Source organism: Hemiscyllium ocellatum, chromosome 28, assembly GCF_020745735.1.
Source record: "Hemiscyllium ocellatum isolate sHemOce1 chromosome 28, sHemOce1.pat.X.cur, whole genome shotgun sequence".
NCBI lineage: Eukaryota > Metazoa > Chordata > Chondrichthyes > Orectolobiformes > Hemiscylliidae > Hemiscyllium > Hemiscyllium ocellatum.
Window position 1 is genome coordinate 32190601 of NC_083428.1, and position 26915 is coordinate 32217515.

The window sequence follows — 26915 nt, forward strand, 5'->3', positions numbered from 1 at the left end:
GAATGCATGGCTGAGGAGCTGGTGCAGGGGAGAAGGGTTCACATTTTCGGATCATTGGAATCTCTTCTGGGGTAGTGCAGGAGTTTCCTGTGGCTATCCCCATCTCAATCAAGTATGTTGTTTTGGAAAATGGAGGGGATGATGGCACAAGTGGATGGATTGGACCTGAATTGAAATGGGACTGATATACTGGCAGGGAGATTTGCCAGAGTTGGTCCGGGGGGGGTTGGGGGTTCACGAGGGACTGGGGGTTGTGTGCAGGTGGTGGGACCCAGAGAAATAGTGAGGAAAGAGATCACTCTGAGACTGGTACGGTTGGGAAAAGGAGGAAAAGGAGAGAGTTAAACAGTCAGGGCCGGCAGGAACAAAGCAGAGAACAAGGTAGGACTGATAAATTAAACTGCATTTATTTCAATGCAAGAGGCCTAACAGGGAAGGGAGATAAACTCCGAGCATGGGTAGGAACATGTGACTGGGATATCATTGCAATTACAGAAACATGGCTCAGAGATGGACAGGACTGGTAGCTTAATGTTTCAGGATAAAAACACTACAGGAAGGCTAGAAAGGTGGCAGGAGAGGCAGGGGAATAATGTTTTTGATAAGGGATAACATTACTGCTGTACTTAGGGAGGATATTCCCAGGAATACATCCAGGGAAGTTATTTGAGTGGAACTGAGAAATAAGAGAAGGATGGTTAGTTTATTGGACTTGTATTAAAGATCTCCCAATAATCAGCAGGAAATTGAGAAATAAATTTGTAAGGAGATCTCAGTTATCTGTAAGAATAATAGGGTGGTTATGGTGGGGGATTATAACTTTCCAAACATAGATTGGGACTGCCATAGTGTTAAGGGTTTAGATGGAGAGGAACTTGTTAAGTGTGCTCAAGAAAACTTTCTGATTCAACACATGGATGTACCTACTAGAGAAAGTACAAAATTTGACCTATTCTTGGGAAATAAGGCAGGGCAGGTGACTGAGGTGTCAGTGGGAGAGCACTTTGGGGCCAGGAACTATAATACTATTAGTTTGAAAGTGGTGTTGGAATAAGATGGACAGAATCCAAAAGTTGAAGTTCTAAATTAGAGGAAGGCCGATTTTAACAGTATTCGGCAAGAACTTTCAAAAGTTGACTGGGGGTGGATGTTTGCAGGGAAAGAGACAGCTGGAAAATGAGAAGCCTTCAAAAATGGGATAACAAGAGGTGAAAGGAAAGGCTGGTGTATGGAATGCTGGACGACTAGAGAAATTGAAGTTTGATTAAGAGAAAGGAAGCATATGCCGGATATAGACTACAGAGATTGAGTGAATCCTCAGAAGAGTATAAAGGCAGTAGGAGTATACTTAAGAGGGATATCAGGAGGGCAAAAGTGGAACATGAGGTAGCTTTGGCAAATAGGGTTAAGGAGAATCCAGAGAAATTCTATAAAAACATTAAGGACAAAAGGGTAACTAGGGAGTGAATAGGGCCCCTCAAAGATTAGCAAGGCAGCCTATGTATGAAACTGAAAGAGATGGGGGTGATACTAAATGAGTATTTTGCATCAATGTTTACTATGGAGAAGGACATGGAAGATTTAGAATGTGGGGAAATTGATGGTGACATCTTGAAAAATGTCCATATTACAGAGGAGGAGGTGCTGAATGTCTTAAAACGCATAAAGGTGGATAAATCCCCAGGACCTGATCAGGTGTATCCTAGAACGCTGTGGGAAGCTAGGGAAGTGTTTGCTGGGCCCCTTGCTGAGATATGTGGATCATTGATAGTCACAGGTGAGGTGCCAGAAGACTGAAGTTTGGCTAATGTGGTGCCACTGGTTAAAAAAGCTGGTAAGGAGAAGCCAGACAACTACAGACCAATGTGGTTGACATTGCTGGTGGGCAAATTGTTGGAGGGAATCCTGAGGGACAAAATTTACATGTATTTAGAAAGGCAAGGACTGATTAGGGATAGTCAACATGGCTTTGTGTGTGGGAGATCATGTCTCATGAACTTGATTGAATTTTTTGAGGAAGTAACAAAGGGGATTGATGAGGGCAGAGCGGTGGATGTGATCTATATGTATTTCAGTATGGCGTTCAACAAAGTCCCTCATGGTAGACTGGTTAGTAAGATTAGATCACCCGGAGTATAGGGAGAACTAGCTATTTGGATACAGAACTGGACCGAAGATAGAAGGCAGAGGGTGATGGTGGAGGGTTGCCTTTCAGACTGGAAGCCTGTGACCAGCAGTCTGACACAAGGATTGGTGCTGGGTATACTGCTTTTTGTCATTTATATAAATGGTTTGAATGTGAACCCCTGGAAGGTATACTTTGTAAGTTTGCAGATGACACCAAAATTGGAGGTGTAGTGGACAGCAAAGAAGTTTACCTCAGAGTACAATGGGATCTTGATCAGATGGGCCGATGGGCTGAGGAGTGGTAGATGGAGTTTAATTTAGATAAATGCGAGGTGCTGCATTTTGAGAAAGCAAATCTTAGCAGGACTTATATATTTAATGGTAAGGTCCTAGGAAGTGTTGCTGAACAAAGACCTTGGAGTGCAGGTTCATAGCTCCTTGAAAGTGGAGTTACAAGTAGGTAGGATAGTGAAGAAGGCGCTTGGTATGCTTTCCTTTATTGGTCAGAGTATTGAGTACAGGAGTTGGGAGGTCATGTTGCAGCTGTATAGGGCATTGGTTAGGCCACTTTTGGAATATTGGAATATCGGAAGGATGTTGTGAAACATGAAAGGGTTCAGAAAAGATTTACAAGGATGTTGCCAGGGTTGGAGGGTTTGAGCTATAGGGAGAAGTTGATTAGGCTATTTTTCCTGGAGTGTCAGAGGCTGAGGGGTGACCTTATAGAAGTTTATAAAATCATGAGGGGCATGGATAGGATAAATAGACAAAGTCTTTTCCCTGGGGTGGGCGAGTCCAGAACTAGAGGGCATAGGATTAGCATGAGAGGGGAAAGATATAAAATAGACTTAAAGGGCAACTATTTCATGCAGAAGGTGGTGTGACTTTGGTATGAGCAGCCAAAGGGTTTCATAGAGGCTGGTACAATTACAGCATTTAAAAGGCATCTACATGGGTATGTGAGTACAAAGGATTTGGAGGGATATGGGTCAAGTGCTGGCAAATAGGACTAGATTGAGTTGGGATAGCTGGTCAGTATGGATAAGTTGGACTGAAGATGCTGTACATCTCTCTCACTCTCTGACTCTACTACATTGGTTGAACACACTGGGAAATGATTGGATTGCGATATTAAGGATTTGGACCAACTGATTCTAACTCTCTGTTCCCCTTTTCATCTATTAGGAATCTGTTCCCTTAACAATAGCTGCACTTTATAATTTATTCATGGAAAATATGTGGTAGTTTTAAGCTAAACTGGGTGTTGAACATCATCAGACAATGGCTCTCCAGGATAGTTCACACATTGCTAGTGGGCACCTGTGCCTTCAGGTCAAGGGAGTCACACTACAGCATCATAGTTTTTTCTTCAACCCTTTCTTCTTGTGATTCTCAGGTTTAAGCACCTTGTGAACATTGCATCCCATTGATTATGTGCCATCCATTCATCACTTCTAAACGGGCTACTTACCCAACTGTAGATCTGCAAATATAACCTCTTATCTTCATTAATTAGTTGCTCCATGGTATTTGATAATAGATATTTTACCTTTAGTATAATGTCTCCCTCCTTTAAGACTCCTTCCTTTGAAGCAAGGCCATCCGATGACATATGTTTAATGAAAATTTGACTGCCCAACCTCAAGCCATATTCTGTGAGAAAAAATGGCACACAAAGATAGTTAGGAATTCACCTGTTAAACTGCTCTGAAATGCTTACAATGCAAGACTTTAATTTTATCTCTCTGCTACCTTGCTCTGGTTTAAAGCTGGGCACATGCAGTTTAATTATTCTTCGGAGAGTTCGTTAAAGGCAAAATGATAGGTCAGCAACACAAATGTATAACTTCACAGCAGGTAGCTGAGAAAAGCCCACTCAGATATGTTAGCTTACAAAGTGTAAAGCTTATTAAAACTTTAGAAACCCCCCAGTGATGCTAGGGACAAAGGGGGACTGTTAGCTCAGTTGGCTAGATGGCTAGCTTGCAGAGCAGAGTGATGCCAATTTTGTGGATTCAATTCCCACATCCCAGTTAAGGTTAGCATGAAGGACTCTTCTTCTCAACCACTCCCCTTACCTGAGGCACAGTGCCCCTCAGGTTAAGTCACCACTGTCATATCTTTCTAATGATTGAGCAGCCCTATGATCCACTAAGACCAAGAACTTTACCTTAGGGATAAAGATGATAGCCTCCCAAAGACACAGTGAAAAGTAAGACTCTTTAATGAGTACTTTATTCAGTAGTTTATAGAAGAAAAAAATGTTGACAAATGGGAAGAAGATGACAAGAAGGAGATGATGCGATAGATTTGCTTACAACAGATAAGTGGCTTGGTCCACAAAATTTCTTCTCCAGTTGGCAATGCGGCAGCCATATTTAAAATAAAGTCTAAAAACATTCCTGGAAACTACATGCCAGTCATTTTAACATCAGTGGTGGCAAGATGTTAGTGACAATAGGGAAATTCTTAATAGGCACTTGGAAAGATCTGAGCTAATTAATTCAATATTTGACATGACACACACAAATATGAAATTAGCTTCTCAGAGGCTGTTTAGCTGCAAGTATATAGTTAGTATGCCATTAAAAATCCAGTACACTGAACAAGATGTAACTTTTTTTTTAACAAGAAGACAAACAGATGACAGGGTGAAACTGGTGAAAAAAATCTTGAGCTGTCCCTAAAAATATATTCAAATGCACTTCACCAGTGAATTGGAGGACAATGGATATAAGAGAAACAGAACTTTACTCACTGCCTGTCACATCAGTATTGTCATGCACTTTTACAGAAGAATGATAATGTAAGTATCATATGTGCCCACAAGCTGGAGGTAAACACACAACATTACTAAAGCAGATCTCCAAGCCCTCTTCTGGAAGATTAAAGGCAGGAGTGTGGACTTAAATCGTGGTGTCTAAATGCAATGTCACCCACCTGGGGCCAATACCCTCACACCAAAATGGAGACAATATGACAGGGCCAAATAAGATAACAGACTGGGTACTCTCTCCATGGCTTCATTGTCCACTCTGAGCATCAAACAACCACCGGTTGTTTAATTGAATTGAATTGTACATTTTATATAAATACAAGCAGTAGAGACTGAAAGCCAAAGCTTGTACAATGATCCTTCACAAGGGAGACTGGTTAAGTGCAGCTCTAACCTGGAAGAATAAGTTTACAGAGAAATGAAGGCCTAGATTTTACTGCGGTATTGATTGTAAAAATGTCAGTGTTTGTCATTATTACTCCATTGAAATTGGCAGCAATGTTGGGTATCCACATTGTTCAATGCAACATGGAAGTCCAGTCGTTCCTGTCGGGGATTCCACGTTCTTCTAAAGGATCAATGCCTTAGCTCTCCCAGTCGATGATTCAAGGAGAAGCTTCATTCACACTCTGTTTCATTGTAAAAAACATCCAAAGAAGTGTCTTCTTGTTGGGTTTTTAGTGGCATCTTAAGTACATATTTGTTTCTAAACAGCCTCACTGGCCCTGAAATGCTAATTTTATACTTGTGGAATGTCAAAGTTCTTCATATGATACAAGTGTTTCATATAATTAAAAACAAATTCTAAAGCTTTCTGTGATATATTGGCTTCCAGCTCAATTCAATCATAACTTATGTCATGATCTGAAATACTTATAAGTGAAAGGATTGAGTGCTTTTAATTTTCATGCATTGCTTTCTGTGAGAACACTCCACTGGATTAGCTGCTTACTTTACTTGCTGACATGATTTGTGCTGATGCCTTGAACTCTCTTTGGCTTGGTCCCAAATTTAAACTGCTGTCAAGAATGAGGAATCCACACTATAATGATCACTAGATTTTTGTAGGCAGCTTTCTTCAAAGTCATCAGGGAGTATCATGACTTTACCACTGACAGCAAAACCTAGACTACTAGTAGATGAAGCAAATGGAACAAAATTGCGACAAATGAATTTCAATGTAATCAAAAGTGAGGCCATCCGCTTTCAACCTATAAAAGAAGGATAAGTAGCAAAACATTGGAAACTGGAAATCCAAAAAGACTTGGGAGTCCAGATAAATTGATAAATGTCACGGACAGGGAGAGAAAACAATTATAAACACTGAATGGAATGCTGGCTTTTAGAACTAGATGAATAGAATACAAGGTGGTAAAAATTATGCCTCAGCTTACAAAGTCCTAGCTTTGACACAATTGAAGTACCAAGGACAGGATATATTGACCTTGGAGAAATTACAGTGTAAATTTATTAGAATGATACCTAACTCAAAAGAATAAATTACAACAGAAGATTACACAAGAGATGGTTGTATTCCTTGGACTTTAGAAGAGGTGACTTGATTAAAATTTTTAAACTGTTAAGGAGCAGTGAAAAGATAGATAGAAATATAAATTTCTGCTAGTTGAGGAACTTAGGACTAGAGGATATAAATTAAAAATTAAAACCCAGCCTTTCAGGAGTGAAATAGGAAATACTTTTACACAGAAGCAATGGTAGCAATATGGAATTTTCTTTAGCAAACTGCAACTGATGCTCATTAAACCTAGAATTTAGAGAACAGTTTGTCACCCAGAGGTATTGAGAGCACAGATGGGTCATAGTTTGGTGACACATCAGTCATGATCTCATTGAATGGCCGACCAAGTATATGGAGCTAAATGATGTCCTCCTATTCACATATTTTTGCAGGACAAATTGGTGCTTAATTCCTGCCAAAGGCATTCGATTGTAGATAAATATCCAGTTGTAAACCTTTCACCATTTTCGAAGAAGAAAGCCGTGGAGTTAGTTTGCACTTGGTCAGCTTTTGCAAAGAGATATTGAGTTCAGTGACAACTTTACTGAGCTAATAGTTATGTGAGTAACTATACCACTTCCCCAAAATCACATCCAATGACAAAATTTATCAAAAATATTTACCTCAAAGGTGATCAGGCATAATAGCCCTCATGATCATTTAGACAGAGTAGCAAACAAGTGATTCAGAGAGAACAATAGCAATGGTGATTCACAGAGAGCAAAACTAATGATGATTCACAGAGAAGAATACTAATAGTGATTTAGAGGGAACAGTACTAATGGTGATTCACAGAGAACAACACTAATGGTGATTCAGAGGGAACACTAATGGTGATTTAGAGGGAGCAGTACGAGTGGAGATTCAGAGGCAGCAGTATGAACGGTGATTCACAGAGAACAGTAATAATGATGATTCAGAGAGAACAGTATTAGTGGTAATTCAGGGAGAGCAGTACTAATGGCGATGCAGACAGAGCTGAACTAATGATGATTCAGAGGAAGCAGTACTAATGGTGATTCATAGACAGCAACAAGAACAGTCATACAGAGAGAAAGCAGTAGTAACAATTATTCATAGTGTACAATGCTAAATATGTTTCCCTTTTTGAAATACTGGTTTTCCATCAAGAGAAATCTCACCTTCATTAGCACTATTTTTAATAAGGTAACTCTTGATGGGTTTCTTAACCTGGTCATAATGAATATCATCATCATCAGACTCATCATAGTAACTTCCACTTGGGTTGTGTTCTCGTTCAGCCCTTCTAGCATCGTGATCCCGGTGGTTGTGCTGATAATTATGACTCCTTGAGGGGCTGGGACTTCGATTGTAGCTCCTTGAGGGACTTGGACTTCGATCATAGCTCCTTGAGGGACTCGGACTTCGATCATAGCTATTGTTTCTGCTAGAATCCTGATCATAGTTATTATTATGATGGGAGTCACCGTGGTATAGATTTTGGTTTTGAATCCTTCTCAATCTCCTGTCAGCTGGATCATAGTCCTCATCCTCATCAGAGGCATCATCGTGAGCATAGTCTGATCGACTAGAATAATAGCTGGCTGCTGGTGCTGTGTTAGTCACAGGAATCTGTACTTTATGGGGCCTCTTCAGTGTCTTGAAAGAAAGGCCATAGCCATTAGTTAGCATGAAATCACTCAGCACTGAAGTCAAACAAGTACTTGTATATCAAAACAAGGACTTCCAAAAAGAACACGTTAAGTAAATGCAGTCAGTTTAAAATGAGAATGTGAGGAATCAGATTGGAGGTCAGCCAAAAACTTATCACCCTAAGTGTAATATATTTGTAGAATATGTTACTGGGAAGATGTTGAATTGATAAGTCTCAAATGGGGTGAATGAATGAATGTGTTTCTAGAGGAAGATACAAGGCTGTATCCCACAACTTCACATTTCTAGTGTGGATCAGCATTTGTAGTAAGCGTGGGTTGGAGAAATTGATAATGCCCCATCTTTAGCTCATGCTCCATGTGGGGTATGTGTACACCATTAATAGAAGTGATAAGAAGGGCATAGGTAAGGCTAATCTCTGAAAAGAATTGGCTCTGCTGGGACTAAAGGTTTTTGCTGATTCCATAAAATACCTTAACTTCTACTTCTTAAATTAAATCCAAGAAAACCTCCCATGTTTAAATATTTGATTTTTGTTGACACAATGCACTTCTGTAAAGTTATTCTCTCAACATTTATACAATCTGATCTCATTCCATGAGAATCACAGAAAGATTTGGGTTTCCTTTTTATTGTTAAAAGCAAAGGAATTTAGTGGAACTTTGGCAGGAGTTGGCCATGCCTTTGCTCTTTCCAGTACTTTGTGTTGCATTCGTCCAATGGTTTGTCCCTTCCTCCTGTCTCTGACTGTTCAAATATTACTAACATTAAAATGATTCTGATTAGATTAGAGTGCTGACTGTCTGACTGACCATGGTAGAGCTCACAGATAAGTTTGCATGAACATTTTTCAGTTAATGACGAGACAATGATTCTGTTTGCTCTCTCTTTCATTTGGAACATTGATTAAGTAAAGGAAATTCACAACCATTGCATTATTCCCATTTCTATAATATATATAGTGTTATTTAATTACCACCTTCTACTCAGTGACAGCTCAGCACCTCATGGGTTCTTCAAAACTTGAGCACAAAATCTCAACTGGCACTTCATTGCAGTAGTGCTACATTTTCAAAGGTACCATCTTTGGATGTGTTAAATTGAGAACCTTTCAAGCTGACATAACAATTCCCATGACACTATTTAAAGAAGAGTTAGTTAGGCCACATTTGGAATACTGCTTTCAATTCTGGTCTCCCTGCTAAAGGAAAGATGTTGTGAAACTTGGTAAGAGTTCAGAAAGGATTTACAAGAGTGTTGCCGGGACTGGAGTGTTTGGACTATAGGGAGAGGCGGAATAGGCTGATGCTGTTTTCCCTGAGTGTCAGAGATTGAAGGGCGACTTTGCAGAGGTTTATAAAATCATGAGGAGCATGGATAGGGTGGACACCCAAAATCTTTTCTCCAGGGTCGGGGAGTCCAAAACTAGAGGGCGTAGGTTTAAGGAAAGATTTAGAAGAGAACTAAGTGGCAATATCTTCATACAGAGCATGGTGTGTGTATGGAATGAGCTTTCCAGAGAAGGTGGTGGAGGCTATTACAATTACAACATTTAAAAGAGGACATCTGGATGGGTACATGAAGAGGAAGGGTACTGGGGGCTATGAGCCAAATGCTGGCAAATGGGACTAGATTGATTTGGGATATCTGGTCGCATGGACAAGTTGGACCAAAGGGTCTGTTTCTGTGCTGTACAGCTCTATGATTATATTTATCCCTCAAGTAAGCAATAAACAGTTTAATTGATCATCATCTGGAGGATCTTCCTGTAGCTAAACTGCCTGCTGCTTTTCCTTATATTACAAAAGTGATTTTTAGTTAAAAAGACCTTCATTGACGAGAAATGTTTCACATTATGTTAGGTCATCACAAGTTAATTGTGTCTCTTCTATTTAATCTTTTTACAATATGTTCTTGCAATCCAGTTAAAACTGACAAACCAGGGATTATTATTTATGCCTGTTTACCCTGAGGCGATTAAGAACAAAAAATGTTGGCATGACATTACAAATGGGCCAAGCTAGTTTAGAAGGGGCATTCTAAAGGAACAAATTAAACTGAATGAATTCTGCTGATGAGGAGGCAGCTTGCAGATGTTTTTTGCTTCTGTTGCTGGTCCAATACTGAACAAATACTTAACTCAATTTACACTCTGTCTGGTGCAATTTAATGCATAATTTTTGGGTTGCCACACCTATACTGTTGTGACTCAGAGCAAAGAGATAATAATAGATATTTCAGACTCTAAGGATTTTTGCCTAAGACCAACACAGAATTTTTTCATACTCACTATGTTCACAGATTTTCCAGAACGCTTTAGATTCTGGATGGCGAAAGAGGAGGTCACATTGTCCATAGAAACACCATTCACCATAACGATCCTGTCCTTTATCCTGAAGAGAAAGAACCATTTCAAATTAAAGTTGGAATTACACCATATCACAAGACAGCTTTATGTTATTTCCTGTTAGCAAATTGTTCCGTTCCTCTCTAAACCTTTGCAGGAGATGGTCTCAGCATGTTGATGTGCAAGTCCAAGATACTGAGATCCAACTTTTTGAAACAATGGAGACTCTCTCTCCAAATAAGCTGCAGAGGGCATAATCCAGAGTCCTGTCCCTTAACATGGCACCAACCATTTTAAAAGGATGGGATTTAAAGGGGGTTTCAAATTGCACATCCATGGTTCAGGAAGGCAGCTGCCCAATAAAACAGCAGCTGCCTCCAATAATTTGGTTTTCATTGCCAGGAGTGGGAAACATGACAAGTGCAACTTGCAACTGGTAGGAACATTGTGGTTTACCCACTTACAGGCGGGCATTTCACCATGCAGCATTTACGACAGTTGCCAACCTGTGGGTGGCTTGTCACTCCTTCAGGGGCACCCTTGGTAAAAATAATCAGTTAAGCCTGCTTGAGCAACTGGACATCATGCAGGGGTTATGAGCTGGGAGTCACCTCCCGAATCCTTTCGACCATCTGTCCCCGTTCTCCTCCTGAGAAATCTCTAACCTCCCACATCATTTACCTTTGTCCTGTGTTCTCTGTTGCCATTGAACACAAGAGCTGCTAGGGTCCTGATTGGCAACCAGCTCTTCCTGGGCAGGACTTGCACCCACAGGGTCTTGATTCCAGGGGAAGGCCTGGATGGGGGCTTGTGACCTTGTCGGATTGGCACGTGTTTTGGTGGGCCATTCCTGAATGGGGTGGTACATGTCTCTCTGCAGCTCTCCAGCCAGGAGACAAGATCCACAACTCCTCAAGTAGATTAAAGATGTATTTAATCTCACCATGGATCCTAAGGTCATTCTAATATGGATACTGGGTGAGATGGCATGGGAGGTATAGGCGCAAAGATAGTGAGTGCGTCATGGGTTGGCATGAGTCGGTACTGTTAGCATAGGGTCTATACAGGGCTATAGGGAGTTAACTGATAGGCATGGGCTGGTATGAAGCTCCATTGGGAGATAGTATGGAGGGCAGGCGATGGCATGAGTTACTATGAATGGAGAATAGAGAAAAGGAGGGGCAATGCATTTATCAGAGGCATGATTTTTACTTCATTCCATTTTCTAAATTATCAACAATGTATCAGAACAAAGATGCAGGCCTTATGCACAACCTGTCTCCACCCCTGGCAGTTCTGTGCTATTTCCAGGGTCACCTGCCACAGCTCCCAAAAGCCCCTTCCTTCAATGAAAATTCAAAATTCAAATTCAATCCCGAGTCAGATTTGCAGCACTGGGGCTTGTCCCTAACCTATACTTCCAACTCTGGAGAGAAATTTCAGGCAGAATTGTTTCCAGGATATTAAATTGTAGCCAGATTTCCATCCAACTCTAATCTTGTTGTTTGAACACTAGGCTTGAAATAGGACATGGACTGGATCTCTAAAGACTTGAATCACAGTTACTGTTGATTATACAGTGCACTAGGTAATTGAAATCGGGACAAGTGAGTATTGACCAGAACGTGTAAGATGTGATTGATAGGATATTGCCTGATTTCTGTCCTTTCAGATTTAGCTTCCAGTTTCTACATGAAACCTGGAAGGAGCAGATACCCAGTATAATTTATCCTCTCTTAATAGCGTTACATCATGGGGTAAACTGTCTTGCTTAATTTAAACCATAGAAAAGATTTATCCCGTGCAGTAATTTGTGCAAATTCGAGAGGCCAAGAACTACTTTAAGTAAAAATTAACAACTTTATTTCTGAAAGGAATGCAGAGAATAGCTAACTAACAACTATCTACAACCCCTTCCTCTAACCTATATTTTACTTACCCTTCTATAATATGAGTCTGATAAAACCCCTGATTAAGATTTATCAAAATTGAAATCTCTAAACCAGCCAGCTGTTGAATCTTTTCTTCATCGTCCTCTATCTTCTTTTCTTCTTCTTAGGGATTTCTGTTTCATAGGTCACTGATCGATAAAGATACCTTTAAGAGAGCTATTTTTCGGGCAGTCAGTACATGCTGATGGCATGGCAGTTCTCTCCCAACTGTTCAATTTTTCCTGGTCTTATACTCACAAAGCATCAGATTGTGTCATTGGCTTTTAATATTGTCAGTATACTAAATTCAAACTTGATTGGAGTTTGGTATTTTTCAGGGTATAATTTAAACTGATTGGCATAATTTAAAATTTTTTGTCTCCAGGCAGCCAGCTATACTAACTGCTCGAGTAAAAGGTTATATTACATCTTTTTCAGAACACTTGGTGCTGTCAGGTAGTTCTGTTAGCTTTTAACTTTCTTAAAGGTACAGTACACCCACATCTTCATAACAGTAGTGACAGAGCTGAGGAAAATTCTGCTCCGCAGCTTTTGTTTTTGCTGGGATCAGACAGACAGAGAATAAATCTGGTATTATCTGAGGTTTTGGTTCATTATTTCATTACTGAGTAAGGTCACTGAGCTAATGAATTTATTCAATGTTATTCTATGAGTGGTTTTGAGTTTGATGATACTTGTTACAGCGTTTCAGTTCACCTCCATCAACTCTCTCCAATTCTTGTATTGGCAAAATCTGCCTCAGATTTGCCTCTTGAATTGGCTGATTTCAACTGGGATGGTCTCGAGGGTGTGTTGTAACTGGTTTTTGGACTTTAACAGAAAATATTCACCAGGTTTCCTGCTTGTGATTATTATTCTGTTACCCCTGTTGGAACCTGCTTATGCATGGATCTTAAATCAGGCAGCCTTCACATGGTGGAAAGATATCCCCCAGCCGTAGCAGAGGCATTTGTATGGAATAGGCATTGTAATTTCTTAGGGTAGTACAAAAGGGGCTTCAGTTTGTAGTAAACCCCTGACGTGGATGACAGGGATGTGCGTGATGGGACAGCATTGAGGAGGATTTAATTTGCATCTTATCAGTCAGTACTTAGCCTTCTGGGAACAAACAGTGTAGGGAGAACCAGGTTGGAAAAGTGGTTTGACAGTGGTTAATCACCACTGACAGGATACTTCAATCAGCACAAAAATGATCAAGCTATCATTGTGTTTCTTGAGGCTTGTGCACGGAAATGAGACAGATAATTTGTACTTTGTGTTGATCTCACATCAAAATCAGTTTTACACTTGAAGTAAGAATATAAAATGGCTGAATTTTGACAATGAGTATTTTGAATTCTGGGAGTGTGATTGGGTTGTAACTCTCACAATGCTCTGGAATTTGAGTTCGTTATCTCAATCACGTCATGGAACAATTATTCTATGTGCCTGTCTCTTAGCAGCTCATCAAGAGATCCAAGATTAGATTGCCTCACTGTCCTCTTGGTTCAAGGTGATGAATGCATCAGCACAGCAGACCAATCAAGATTTATTTTTGCCAATGGTCTAGCTGTTATTATAATTATTAATATTCCCTGAGATGAAGTTTGAATCACATCTCCTCCTCTTTATTTCTTTCAGCCACTATTGTAATGATCTGTCGTTATAATCTGAGGTGCACTTGGGACCTGGTGATAGTTTCATGTACAACTGTAGATCCAATGAATTCTGAACGACTGTGATGATCTGGAGTATAATGTTACAAGCTATTAATAAAATATAATAAGCCATTATTTGTGTTGCTTTACTCCAGAATTAAATCACCAGCTTTGCTGACTGGAAGAGATCATAATATTAGAAGCACTGAAGCTGGTGTAACAATGCAATAGGTGTTTTTCAATCAAACATTTTGGAATATCTGATTGAGATGTCAGAAGGAAACTTCTAAGAGCAATTGCTACAATATACTAACTCATTTTTGGGAACCCTCTAGTGTGCACGTAAAGAGATACAGGTACACATATTTCAAGACTTGTGATATATATCTTTGCATCTTTAAATGATGGATACAGTAACTTTGATCTTTTTACTCACATAATTTTCCCTTCAGCTGGTCCGAATCGTACAACATCTGAAACAAGAATGGCAGTTTCTCCAGTGGTACTGTTGGGTTTATCTACTCCTCCAGATATTGCAATACCAAATCCGATCTTTGAATCCTGCAACAAAATTATAAAAGACAAAGAATTACTACAGGCAGCAAGATGAAATGATTGTTAAATGGGTGCATCAGGAGATACTTTTATGAGTTTGGGTCGAAGGTATAGTAGAGAGAACTTATTGTACTCCACAAATGATCATAGGTGTCTCTCTCCATTAGACAGATTCTATTAGCCTCACTGTTAGCTTGAAGGGCAGTACTCTGCATGTATGAGGTAAGATGAGGAACAGGTGTCCATGAATCATCTCAGCCAGTACAAGGATTGACGCCACGCCCATTGATGCCATTCTGCATCACATCCTAGCTAGCTAAACTAACTGACATCCCTACACCACCCCCAACCAACCTGTGCTTAATTGGTTAATTCTTACCATCGTAAACATTGACTGAAATTGACTGACCAGGAGCATAAATGGCGATTGTACATTATGAGCTAATTTTACACTAAGCCAATGGGAATTAAAATGATGCAGAATGTAAACAGATATTGGTTTTATGTTACTGCTAAAGAAAAGGTTTACCCTGATTTCTCATACATAGAGCCACTGGAGAGCCTCCAGTCTGATGGAAGTTGGAGACCTGCCTGCCTGTTTGAGCAGCAAGCCACTCAAAGAGGGTGAGAAATCCTAGCTGTTAAATGAAAAGTTTAGCATGACGGAGATGGGATTAATATGATGATGGGGGAGAGTTACAGCAAGCTGGGCATTGAGGGACAGGGAAAATTTATTTTAGGGCTTTAATGCTGCTGCTGGATCGACAGAAATCATTGACAAGCCTCTTAAACTAATCTAACAACAATCTTGTACAATCTTTATTTTAAAGCATTTTTTTCAGTGATATGTAGCAGTCCTGTTAAGTTCACTGATTAGGTTGGTCACAGCCAGTGAATGATATTCAGAGCATGCAGGACCTATGTTCTACCCATTGGCATTTCAATGCTCCAATGTGGGCCTATTAACTGGGTAGAACCCAGACTTGTACAGATTAAACAGGTTTCTTCCTGTTCCTGGTTGCCTGAGCTCCTAATCTCAGGTTCTCATCAAAATGTCGAGGATCCAAAAATAGCTGGGAAGGATCATTAAGGCCAATGCTTTTATTTTTTTTATTGAAATGCTGCTAAATCTGGTTCACTTATCCTGTTATCAGATTTAATTCTTTCTGGTTCATGAGTCTGTTCCTGAATAAGACAGTCTGATTTAGCAGTGCAAATATAGGGAACTGGTTCACAGTCTTCAGGAAGTTGAATTAAAATAACAACCAGAATTAAAGTAGCTTAAGATATTTTTGTTTACCGACACTGCATCCTTTTCTTTTCCTAAAAGGTTTTTTTTATTCTTTAAGCTCAATCTGTTACAATAAATCAATGGAAAGAAGCAAAATTCTTCATCGATTGATCCCACTGAGAACCAAGAAGTATTAAGCAATTAAATAATTTAGGAGGATCCATGGTAAATGGATCATGCTTGGAAACTGGAGGGAGATTCAGTGGATGAGGTGAGATTCATAACAGAGTAGATTGCGAAGTGATATGTGGGATAGGTGGGATTGATAGGCTGACCAGTTCCAATATCATAGGTGCTGAAGTAAAACTGAGGATCAATGAAGTAGACACAGTGGGTTAGCCCAACAGTATTACAATTACACAATTCTTTAGAACATAGAACATAGAAGGATACAGCGCAGTACAGGCCCTTTGGCCCTCGATGTTGCGCCGACCGAATCCTACCTAACCTATACTAGCCCAATAACTTCCAAATGCCTATCCAATGCCCGCTTAAATGACCATAAAGAAGGAGAGTTCACCACTGATACGGGCAGGGCATTCCATGAACTCACAACCCGCTGTGTGAAGAATCTACCCCTAACATCTGTCCTATACCTACCACCCCTTAATTTAAAGCTATGTCCCCTAGTAACACCTGACTCCATTAGCGGTAAAAGGTTCTTAGTATCTACCCTAACTAAACCCCTAATCATCTTATACACTTCTATCAGATCTCCCCTAAACCTTCTCTTCTCCAATGAGAACAGCCCCAATGCCTCAGCCTTTCCTCATAAGATTTTCCTACCATTCCAGGCAACATCCTGGTAAACCTCCTCTGCACTCGTTCTAAAGCTTCCACATCCTTCCTATAGTATGGCGACCAGAACTGCACACAATACTCCAGATGAGGCCGCACCAGAGTCTTATACAACTGCAACATGACCTCAGGACTCCGGAACTCAATTCCTCTGCCAATAAAGCCCAGTACACCATATGCCTTCCTCACAGCACTATTTACCTGGGTGGCAACTTTCAGAGATCTGTGTACATGGACACCAAGATCCCTCTGCTCATCCACACTACCAAGTAGCCTACCATTAGCCCAGTAATCCATCATCTTGTTATTCCTACCAAAGTGAACGACTTCGCACTTAGCTACATTGAATTCCATTTGCCACATTTCCGCCCAGCTCTGCAACTTATCTATATCCCGCTGTAACCTACCACTTCCTTCCTCACTATCCACAACTCCACCGACTTTTGTGTCATCCGCAAACTTGCTTACCCAGCTTTCAAGTCCTTCCTCTAGATCATTTATAAAGATAACAAAAAGCAATGGTCCCAAAACAGATCCTTGTGGTACACCGCTAGTAACTGCGCTCCAAGATGAACATAATCCATCAACTACTACCCTCTGTCTCCTTCCAGCCAGCCAATTCCTAATCCAAACCTCTAATGTATCCTCAATGCCATACCTCCGAAGTTTTAGCATTAGCCTACCATGGGGAACCTTATCGAACGCCTTACTAAAATCCATATACACAACATCTACTGCTTTACCCTCATCCACTTCCTTGGTCACCTTCTCAAAGAACTCAATAAGGTTTGTGAGGCACGACCTGCCCTTCACAAAACCATGCTGGCTATCCCTGATCACGTTATTCCTACCCAGATGTTCATAAATCTTATCCCTTACCATTCTCTCCAAGACTTTGCCCACCACTGAAGTCAGACTCACTGGCCTATAGTTGCTAGGGCTATCCCTACTCCCTTTCTTGAACAATGGGACCACATTCGCTATCCTCCAGTCCTCTGGTACTATTCCTGTTGACAACGATGACATAAAAATCCAGGCCAATGGCTCTGCTATCTCCTCCCTAGCTTCCCATAGGATCCTGGGGTAAATGCCATCAGGCCCAGGAGACTTATCTATATTCATCCTTTCCAATATTCCCAAAACCTCTTCCCTGCATATTTCCAGGGCATCCATTCTAATTATTTGTGATTCCATATTCACATCAGCAACAGTGTCCTGTTCCTGAGTGAATACTGATGAAAAGTACTGATTTAATGTCTCTCCAATCTCCTCCGCCTCCACACACAACTTCCCACTACTATCCTTGACTGGACCGATACCTACCCTAGTCATCCTTTTATTCTTGACATACCTATAGAAAGCCTTTGGGTTTTCCCTAATCCTACCAGCTAAAGACTTTTCATGTCCCCTTCTCGCTTTTCTTAACTCCCTCTTTAGCTCCTTCCTGGCTACCTTATAACTCTCAATCGCCCCTACTGAACCTTCACGCCTCATCTTTACATATGCCGCCTTCTTCCCTTTCACAAGGGACTCCAATTCCTTACTAAACCACGGCTGCCTCACAAGGCCCTTTACACCATGCCTGACTGGTACATACCTATCGAGGACACGCAGTAGCTGCTCCTTGAACACTCCCCACATCTCATTAGTGTTCTTCTCTTGAAGCCTGTTTTTCCAATCCACACATCCTAAGTCATGCCTCACTGCATCATAATTTCCCTGCCCCCAGCTATAGCTCTTGCCCTGCGGCACACGATTATCCCTCTCCATCACTAAAGTAAAAGTCACCGAGTTGTGGTCACTGTCCCCGAAGTGCTCACCTACCTCCAAGTCCAACACCTGGCCTGGTTCATTACCTAGAACCAAATCCAATATAGCCTCCCCTCTTGTTGGCCTGTCGACATATTGTGTCAGGAAACCCTCCTGCACACATTGTACAAACACCGACCCATCTAATGAACTCGAGCTATAGCTCTCCCAGTCAATATCTGGGAAGTTAAAGTCCCCCATAACAACCACCCTGCTACCTTCACTCTTTTCCTGAATCATCCTCGCAATATTATCCTCTACTTCTCTAGGACTATTAGGAGGCCTGTAGAAAACACCTAACAGGGTGACCTCACCTTTCCTATTTCTAACCTCAGCCCAAACTACCTCAGATGGCAAGTCCTCTTCCATCGTCCATTCCACTGCTGTGATACTGTCTTTGACAAGTAATGCCACGCCTCCCCCTTTTTTACCCCCATGTCTGATCCTACTAAAACATTTGAACCCTGGAACGTGCAACAGCCATTCTTGTCCCTGTTCTACCCACGTCTCTGTAATGGCCACAACATCGAAGTCCCAGGTACCAACCCACGCTGCAAGTTCACCTACCTTATTCCTTATACTTCTGGCATTGAAGTATACACACTTCAATCCACCTTTCTGGTTACAGTCACCCTCCTTAGAGATCGCTGCATTATTCCTAACCTCCCTACACTCAAGGTCCTGTACCCTAAAGCTACAGTCCTGGTTCCCATGCCCCCGCGGAGTTAGTTTAAACCCTCCCAAAGAGCACTAGCAAACCTCCCCCCAAGGATACTGGTGCCCCTCAGGTTCAAGTGTAGACCATCCTTTTTATAGAGGTCCCACCTTCCCCAGAAAGGACCCCAGTTATCCAGAAACCGGAATCCCTCCCTCCTGCACCATCCCTGTAGCCACGCATTTAACTGCTCTCTCTCCCTGTTCCTCGACTCTCTATCACGTGGCACGGGTAACAAACCAGAGACTACAACTCTGTTTGTTCTAACTCTGAGCTTCCAACCTAGCTCCCTGAAAGCCTGCCTTACATCCTCACCCTTCTTCCTACCTATATCGTTGGTGCCAACGTGGACCACGATCTGGGGCTGCTCCCCCTCCCCCTTAAGGACCCGGAAAACACGATCAGCGACATCACGTACCCTTGCACCTGGGAGGCAACATACCAAACGTGAGTCCCTGTCGCCCCCACAAAACCTTTCTTGAGGCTTTTCCAGCATCTGGTTGATGCTCTGTAACCACAGTTTTTAAAGTAGATAAGTGTTTTTATGAAGGGATTCCATTTCACCAATGAAACGTCAGGCCAATCGACATCCAACAATCTGTTCTGGAAATGCTGCTCACATTTCGACAGCTGGAACAAATTTCACCACTATAGCTAAGACAATCTACAACGTTTTTAAATAATCAACAAAATTCAAACTGAGACTACCCACAACATTCTTAAAAAAAGGCAAATTTGCCTTATCTCCCACTGTTAACAGACCTTTAAAAAATTCCAGGATCCAGATCTGCATTTTTGCTAAAAAGCAAACATTCTCTTTGGGACCACCCTACCCACATTCCAAATGTTGTCACTAATTTTGTTTTTTGGGGTATATCGTTTACATTCAGACAAATGAAAAATGGCACATTAGTCTTTGCCATTCTCACTTTTACCTAAAGTTATGCAGACATAAAAAAACATAAACTTACCCGATTTATCACCACTGTGTGCTGCTCCCATATCAGAGTTTCTTCCATTTCTACAAACTGCAAAGAATAAAACAGATTATTATTAAATTACATTCCTGTTTAAAACTTTATTACACCCCTTTCCATTATGAATGTTAACTCTTCCTCAGATACACGTCTCATGGTGTATCTTCCGCAGCTATACTGACTGAGCCATTGACCTTATTCAGTTCTTGTTCTCAGGCAATGATTTATCTTGGAGCTCTGTCCCTCTTGGGCAATAAGTAGCTGTGATACAGCTCCATGGTTGTTGAATTTTGTTGGGCTACAGTTCACTAGGCACTGTCGTTTGATACTGAGCTGAAAATGTGTTGCTGGAAAAGCACAGCAGGTCAGGCAGCATCCAAGGAGCAGGAGAATCGACGTTTCGGGCATGAGCCCTTCTTCAGGACTGTCTTTTGATAGTGTAGCTTATGATGGGGTCAAACTGTCTCTCTTTATGTTGCTCAGACATCCATTCTTAAATTATCTGTCTGTAGTGAGAGGTGGAGTGAAAAATATTGGTCTGAACTGTATGATCATGTGGCATGGGAATATACAACCCTCTCAATCTGGGAGCCTCCACAGGACACCCACCTCAAAAAGGTAAAATCAAAACTGATCTAAATCTCAACACTGCAATCCTCCCAAACTTTAAAGGGATCATTTATCTTTGATTAGTTGGTGGTTGGACTCATATTTGAAAAAGAAATTTTGAACCCAGACAGGTATTGGTCATGTGACCGGCCTGTTTCCACCATTTTTTATAATTGGGAGAGACTGCTGAGCTGGTCTGGTGTCTGGTATTCTTCAGCTCCATCTGTAGCCATTCAAATGGAAATTTGGAGCATCATTTAACGTAGGCAATAGGAACCTCAGCCACCAGCTGCAAAACCAGTCTGAGCTCCACAATGTCTAGTTTTGGGAAGGCTACCAAATGAAACACTTAAATCAAGCACTTCACTGGGCAGTGATGGTCATTCTGTGTGCCAATGACCTTGGGTGGAAATCCTACTTCCCAGGAGCTGCTGGCCAATTAGAGAGCAGGGGCTGTGCCTTAATCAACAGTATCAAAAGGGCAGCATGGTGGCTCAGTGTTTAGCACTGCTGCCTCACAGCGCCAGGGACCCAGGTTCGTTTCCTGCCTCAGGCGACTGTCTATGTGGAGTTTGCACATTCTTCCCGTGTCTGCATGGGTTTCTTCCAGGTGCTCTTGTTTCCTCCCACAATCCAAAGATGTGCAAGTCAGGTGAATTGCTCGTGCACAATAGCGTTAGGTGCATTAGTCAGGGATAAATATAGAGTTGGAGAATCGGTCTGGGTGGGTTACTCTTCGGAGGGTCGGTGTGGGCTTCTTGGGCCAAGTAGCCTGTTTCCACACCAGGGAATCTAATCTAATCAGTATCAATGGGGAGATGGGTCAGGGTTAGGCTGGGAGGAATTTGCCAGCTCAATTAAATGTCCCCACCTCACTACCCACATCAGGGAGTGACATGAAGTATAACCTGGGTTCTGCTTGTATTGTATAGTTTGAAGTTTACCAACTGGAGCTCAGTGGCTGGAATCTTTTGGTACAGTAAATGATCTGCATTGCTTAGTTATTGGTTGAATATTTCCGATATAATTTTGTTAGGAATCAAAGCTGTGAGTTCAAATTCCACATTTAAACTTGAACATATAATGCAGGCAGATGTTTCAGTAACGAATAAGCATTGTGAAACCTGTACTGCTATTTGAAGTGAATGTTACTTTAGAGGAGCAAAGCATTTCATATTTTCTTGACAGCATTTTTCTTCCCAAAAACAGATTATCTGCTAATTCATTTTCATTGTCGGATCTGCTGATACCATACTAACCTTTATAACAGGAATGTTTTTTTTATAAAGAATCAATTTGAATTAAAATATGATAGGATGCCTAACTAATTCAAATTTTGAAATCTTACTGATACCCTCATAAAGATAGAAGCTGAGTAAGAAATATTCCTTTGACCTTTGAGCAAATTCCAGAAGATCAATGTTATCTTCTAATCTACACTGTTCAGCATGAATTCCCGGTACATTCCAGAAATTGTTCTAGCAAGGTTGAATCTATAATGCCCTATATAGTTGCAATGTCTTTGTTTAACCAGTGCATGTCAAAACCTAACTTTGCCCAATTAGCAGAAAGGGGATACAGCAGCATCACTTCATTTCCACATTGTTGGTGTTGGGGTGTTTGGGGGAGGGGGAAAAGAGATGGGAAGATTTCCAGTTTCTCTTCAACCTACTAGTTTATATATGTATCCATTTCATTCTGTTGGGTTCAAGACACAGTCCAGAATTTGAGTACATAATCCACACGGATAATTCAATGGAACACTGAGGGAGTTCTGCTTTGTCTGAGGTGCAATCTTTCAGGTGAGATATCAAAACTGCATGCTTTTTTCAGATGGATTTAGAAGATCCCATGGAACTATTTGAAGTAGAGTAGCACGTTTACCTGATATTCTGGCCGTAATTTCTCCCTCAGTGAACATTAATGAAGAAGGATAACTGATAATTTATCTCACTGCTCTTTATGCCATCTTGTTGCGTGAAAATTGATCACTGGCTTGCATGGTGAAAAATTCTCTGCACTTCTAAGGTGATTCATCAAATATGAAGCAGCCTGGGTTCCCTAAGTGTAAAGCACTTTATTTAAATTTACTGTAGCTCAGTGTGCGACTGCATCAGACAGTTTAGAGTGTGCCACATAGAATGCCAGGAGCTGACAACAGCAAACAAAAATCTGCAGATGCTGAGATCTTAAACTAAAACAGGAATTGCTGCAGGTCTGACAGTATTTGTGGAGAGAAAGCAGAGTTAACATTTTGGGTCCAGTGACTATTTTTCAGAAGAGTCAGACAATAGTTCAGATGCATCCAGTGGTTATAGCATCCTGTACCTGACAAAGGAGCAGCACCCGGAAAGCTTGTCCTTCCAAATAACCTGGTGTTGTGTGGGTTTTAACTTCCTCCTTTTGATGATTCACTAAAGTCACCTGTGATCTCAAGTCGATGTCAAATATTTGAACAAGAGCAAGGAAGTTATCCCTGAAGTCCTGGGCAGTGTTTGTCACTCAAACAACGTCACAAAAATAAAATCAGATTATCTGGTTGTTGCCTCTGCCTGTGGGAGTTTGCAGCCTGTACATTGGCTGCTGTGTTTTCTACATTTTAGCAATGATCACACTCCAAAAGTATTTCCTTGACTAAAAAACACCCGGTGCTATACAAATGGCTCTTTTTTGGTAATCCTTATTAAAGTCTGTCTTGTTTGCACTCAACCACAGTCTACAGTAACTTGTATTAGGAATGTGAGCTGGCCTTAAATAAATATGAGAAATTTATCTTTGAAGCTGGAATGACTATGTGACTTCTGTACCTGAGGCAGACATGAACTGTTTTGCAGCATGGAATTGTTCAACCATCTGGAAAACAGATTCTTATCCCAGACAGGACTCTCAATAAAATTCAGCAGCAATGCAAAAGCAAAAGGTAATGAGAATTTCTGGATAATTAATTGTGAGTGTAGAGATTTTAGGCAGTGATAACCAAAACAGTTTTGTTTATTCATGTGCTGCAAAGAAAGTCACCAACCAGCAGACTGTTCTTTATCACAAGCAATATGGACTGAGTTTAGATATCGAGACTTCTAATCACAGTTCACCTTGTTGGCTCTAGTGTGAAATGCACTGCTAATTGTGATATGGTGTTTAGATGAGAGGCCCCAGGTTCAATCAATGATTGAAGATGGATTAACAAATCTCAACTGGGACAGAACTCGGCTGTGACAGTTAGAGTCCATGCACTGTTGTGCAGTGAGATGGGTGGTCAGAGGGGGGTTGAACATAAACAAGATGCAAGCCCTAAATATGTTAAAAGGACAGAAAAGGAATACATCCTTAGAATTAGACAGTATTTAGAACATAGAACATAGAAAAATACAGCGCAGTACAGGCCCTTTGGCCCTCGATGTTGCGCCGACCCAAGCCCACCTAACCTACACGAGCCCACTATCCTCCATTTGCCTATCCAATGCCCATTTAAATGCCCATAAAAAGGGAGAGTCCACCACTGCTACTGGCAGGGCATTCCATGAACTCACGACTCGCTGAGTAAAGAATCTACCCCTAACATCTGTCCTATACCTACCTCCCCTTAATTTAAAGCAATGCCCCCTCGTAATAGCTGACTCCATATGTGGAAAAAGGTTCTCATTGTCAAATGTCCAATCCAGCCACAATATGACGTCCCAGCTTCTGTATTCAATGCATTGACCAATAAATATAAGCATACCAAACACCACCTTCACTACCTGCCGACCTGCGACTCTACATTCAAGGAACAATGTACCTCTTTTTTCAGCAACACTCCCCAGGAACTTACCATTAAATGCATTAAGTGCTGTCCTGATTTGCCTTACCAAAATGCAGCAGCTCACATTTGTCTAAATTGAACTTCATCCGCCATTCCTCACTCAAATGGCCCATCTGATCAAGATCCTGTTGTATTCTAAACTAACCTTCTTCACTGTCCACTACACCTACAATTTTGTATTTTCTGTAAACCTACCTCATATATTCACATCAAAGTCATTTATTTAAGGACCCAAAATCCATTCCTGCAGCACACTGTTTTTCAGAGACTTCCAGTCCACAAGGCAACCCTTCATCACCACCCACTGTCTCCTACCTTCAAGCCTGTTTTGTATCCAAATAGATAGTTCTCCCTGCATTCCATGTTCTCTAACCTTGCTAACCAGTCTGCTTTGTGGAACCTTGTTCAATGCCCATATAGACAATGTCCACAGTCTATCTTCATCAATCTTCCTATCACTTCTTCAAAAAAAAACTCAATCAGGTTAGAGCAACAATTTCCCATGCACAAAGCCATGCTGACTCTCTAATCATTCCTTGTCTTTCCAAATACATGTAAATCCTGTCCCTCAGAATCCCTTCCAACAACTTGCCTGCCACTGACTTCAGGCTCACTGTTCTCGTGTTCCTTGGCCTTTTGTTAACACCTTTTTTTTAAAAAAAAGAATGGCACCCGTCTTCCAGCACCTCACCTGTCAGGAACGATAATACCAATATGTCAGGGAGGGGCCCAGCAATCACTTCCCGAGCTTCCCACAAATTTCTGGAATACACCTGATCAGGTCCCAAGGCTTTATCCACCTTGATGCAATTTAAGACATCCTGAAACTCCTCCTCTGTAACAGACACTTTTCAAGTTCTCACAATTCATTTCTCCAAACTCTCTAGCTTCCACATCCTTCTCCAGTGAAAAAAAAGACATGGAATATTAGACCTGAATGTATCTCAGGGCGGTACAGAAAATTGTTATGTGGGAGTCTGGGGAGCAGAAAGTAGATTTCAAACAGGCTAATTTCAAATAATTAAAATCAAACTATGGAGATCCAGGGTAAAACTTGGGAATGGATAAGAAACTAAGAAGCAAAACACCTTGCTAGAAACCTGAACTAAAAATAAAAGGAAAATGCTGGAAATACTCAGCAGCTTGGGTGGCAGCTTAGTTTCTGATAGGAACGGACTCCTGACCTGCTCGCTTGAAAAAAGAAGTGCAATTGCGGAACTGTGTTGCCATATAATGGCATTGGCCCTTGTATCTTTATCAGTTCTTTGAGGTGCCAGAGGAAGTGGTGGAGTTTGGTACAATTGCAACATTTAAGAGGCATTTGGATGGGTATATGAATAGGAAGGGTTTGGAGGGATATGGGTCAGGTGTGGGCAAGTGGGACTAGATTGGGTTGGGCTATTTGGTCGGCATGGATGAGTTGGACTGAAGGGTCTGTTTCCATGCTGTACATCTCTATCACTCTGTCACCCTGTCACTTAGTCCCACTTCCCTGCCTTTTTCCTGTCATCCTGCAAACATTTTTCTCTTGGAAATGTGATCCAACTCACTCTTGAAAGCCACAATTGTAAATGCCCCCACCCACTCTTAGCCCATGTATTTCCAATCCTAACTACACACTGTGTGAGAAAGATTTTCCTCTTGTTGCTGTTGCTTCTTTTCTTAATTAGTTTAAATTGATGACCTCTGGTTTTTAATCTTTCCAAAAATGAAGCAGTTTTTTCATATCTGCTCTGCCCAGACCACTCCTGATTTTGAAGAGCAAATCTCCCCTCAACTTTCTCTGCAAGGAAAATGGAGTCCCACCTTCTCTATCCGCTTAACTCAAGTTCATCATCCCCAGAATCACTCTTGTGAACATTTCCTCCAGCCTTTCTAATGCCTTCACACCTTTAAAGTGCCTTCTAAAGTGTGGTGCTCAGAATTTGTCATAGTTCTCAAATAAAAGTCAAACAGTGTTTTTACAGGTTTATCATAATTTCCTAGCCTTGTCCATATCTCTATTTTTAAAAATCCAGGATTCTGTATTCTTTATTAGCCACTCCCTCAATCCTCCCTGTCACATTCAATGATTATTATAACTGAACATACTCCCACATTCTTCTGATAGTGCACTCCTTTTAAAATCACACCCTTTGTAATCTTTGCATTTTTCTTACCAAAATAGACCACTTTTCTGAAATTATTTTTATATTCACTAATCACCCTGTTCAGGGATGTCAGTACAACTTTGGGATAGTAGGACTTGAACCAAGGCCTTCTAGTTCAGAGGTAGGGACACTGCTACAGTGCCACATGAGCCATATTTGTTTATCCTTTTAAACATCAGTGACGGGAGGTTTTTTTTTAACCTGCTGAACATATAT

General features: G+C 41.1%; 1 protein-coding gene across 2 annotated transcripts in view; it reads right to left on the reverse strand.

Moving 5' to 3' along the window:
• Nucleotides 1-26915, reverse strand: part of LOC132828926 (tight junction protein ZO-3-like) — an 88688-nt gene that overhangs the window by 31208 nt on the left and 30565 nt on the right. For both annotated transcript variants that reach the window (XM_060846130.1, XM_060846129.1), the window contains 5 exons: nt 20133-20189; nt 14430-14554; nt 10348-10450; nt 7565-8042; nt 3677-3780 (listed from right to left, as the gene is read on the reverse strand). In XM_060846130.1, the coding sequence (XP_060702113.1) occupies nt 3677-3780; nt 7565-8042; nt 10348-10450; nt 14430-14554; nt 20133-20180 (858 nt within the window). In that variant the 5' untranslated portion in view covers nt 20181-20189. The remainder of the gene's footprint in view (nt 1-3676; nt 3781-7564; nt 8043-10347; nt 10451-14429; nt 14555-20132; nt 20190-26915) is intronic.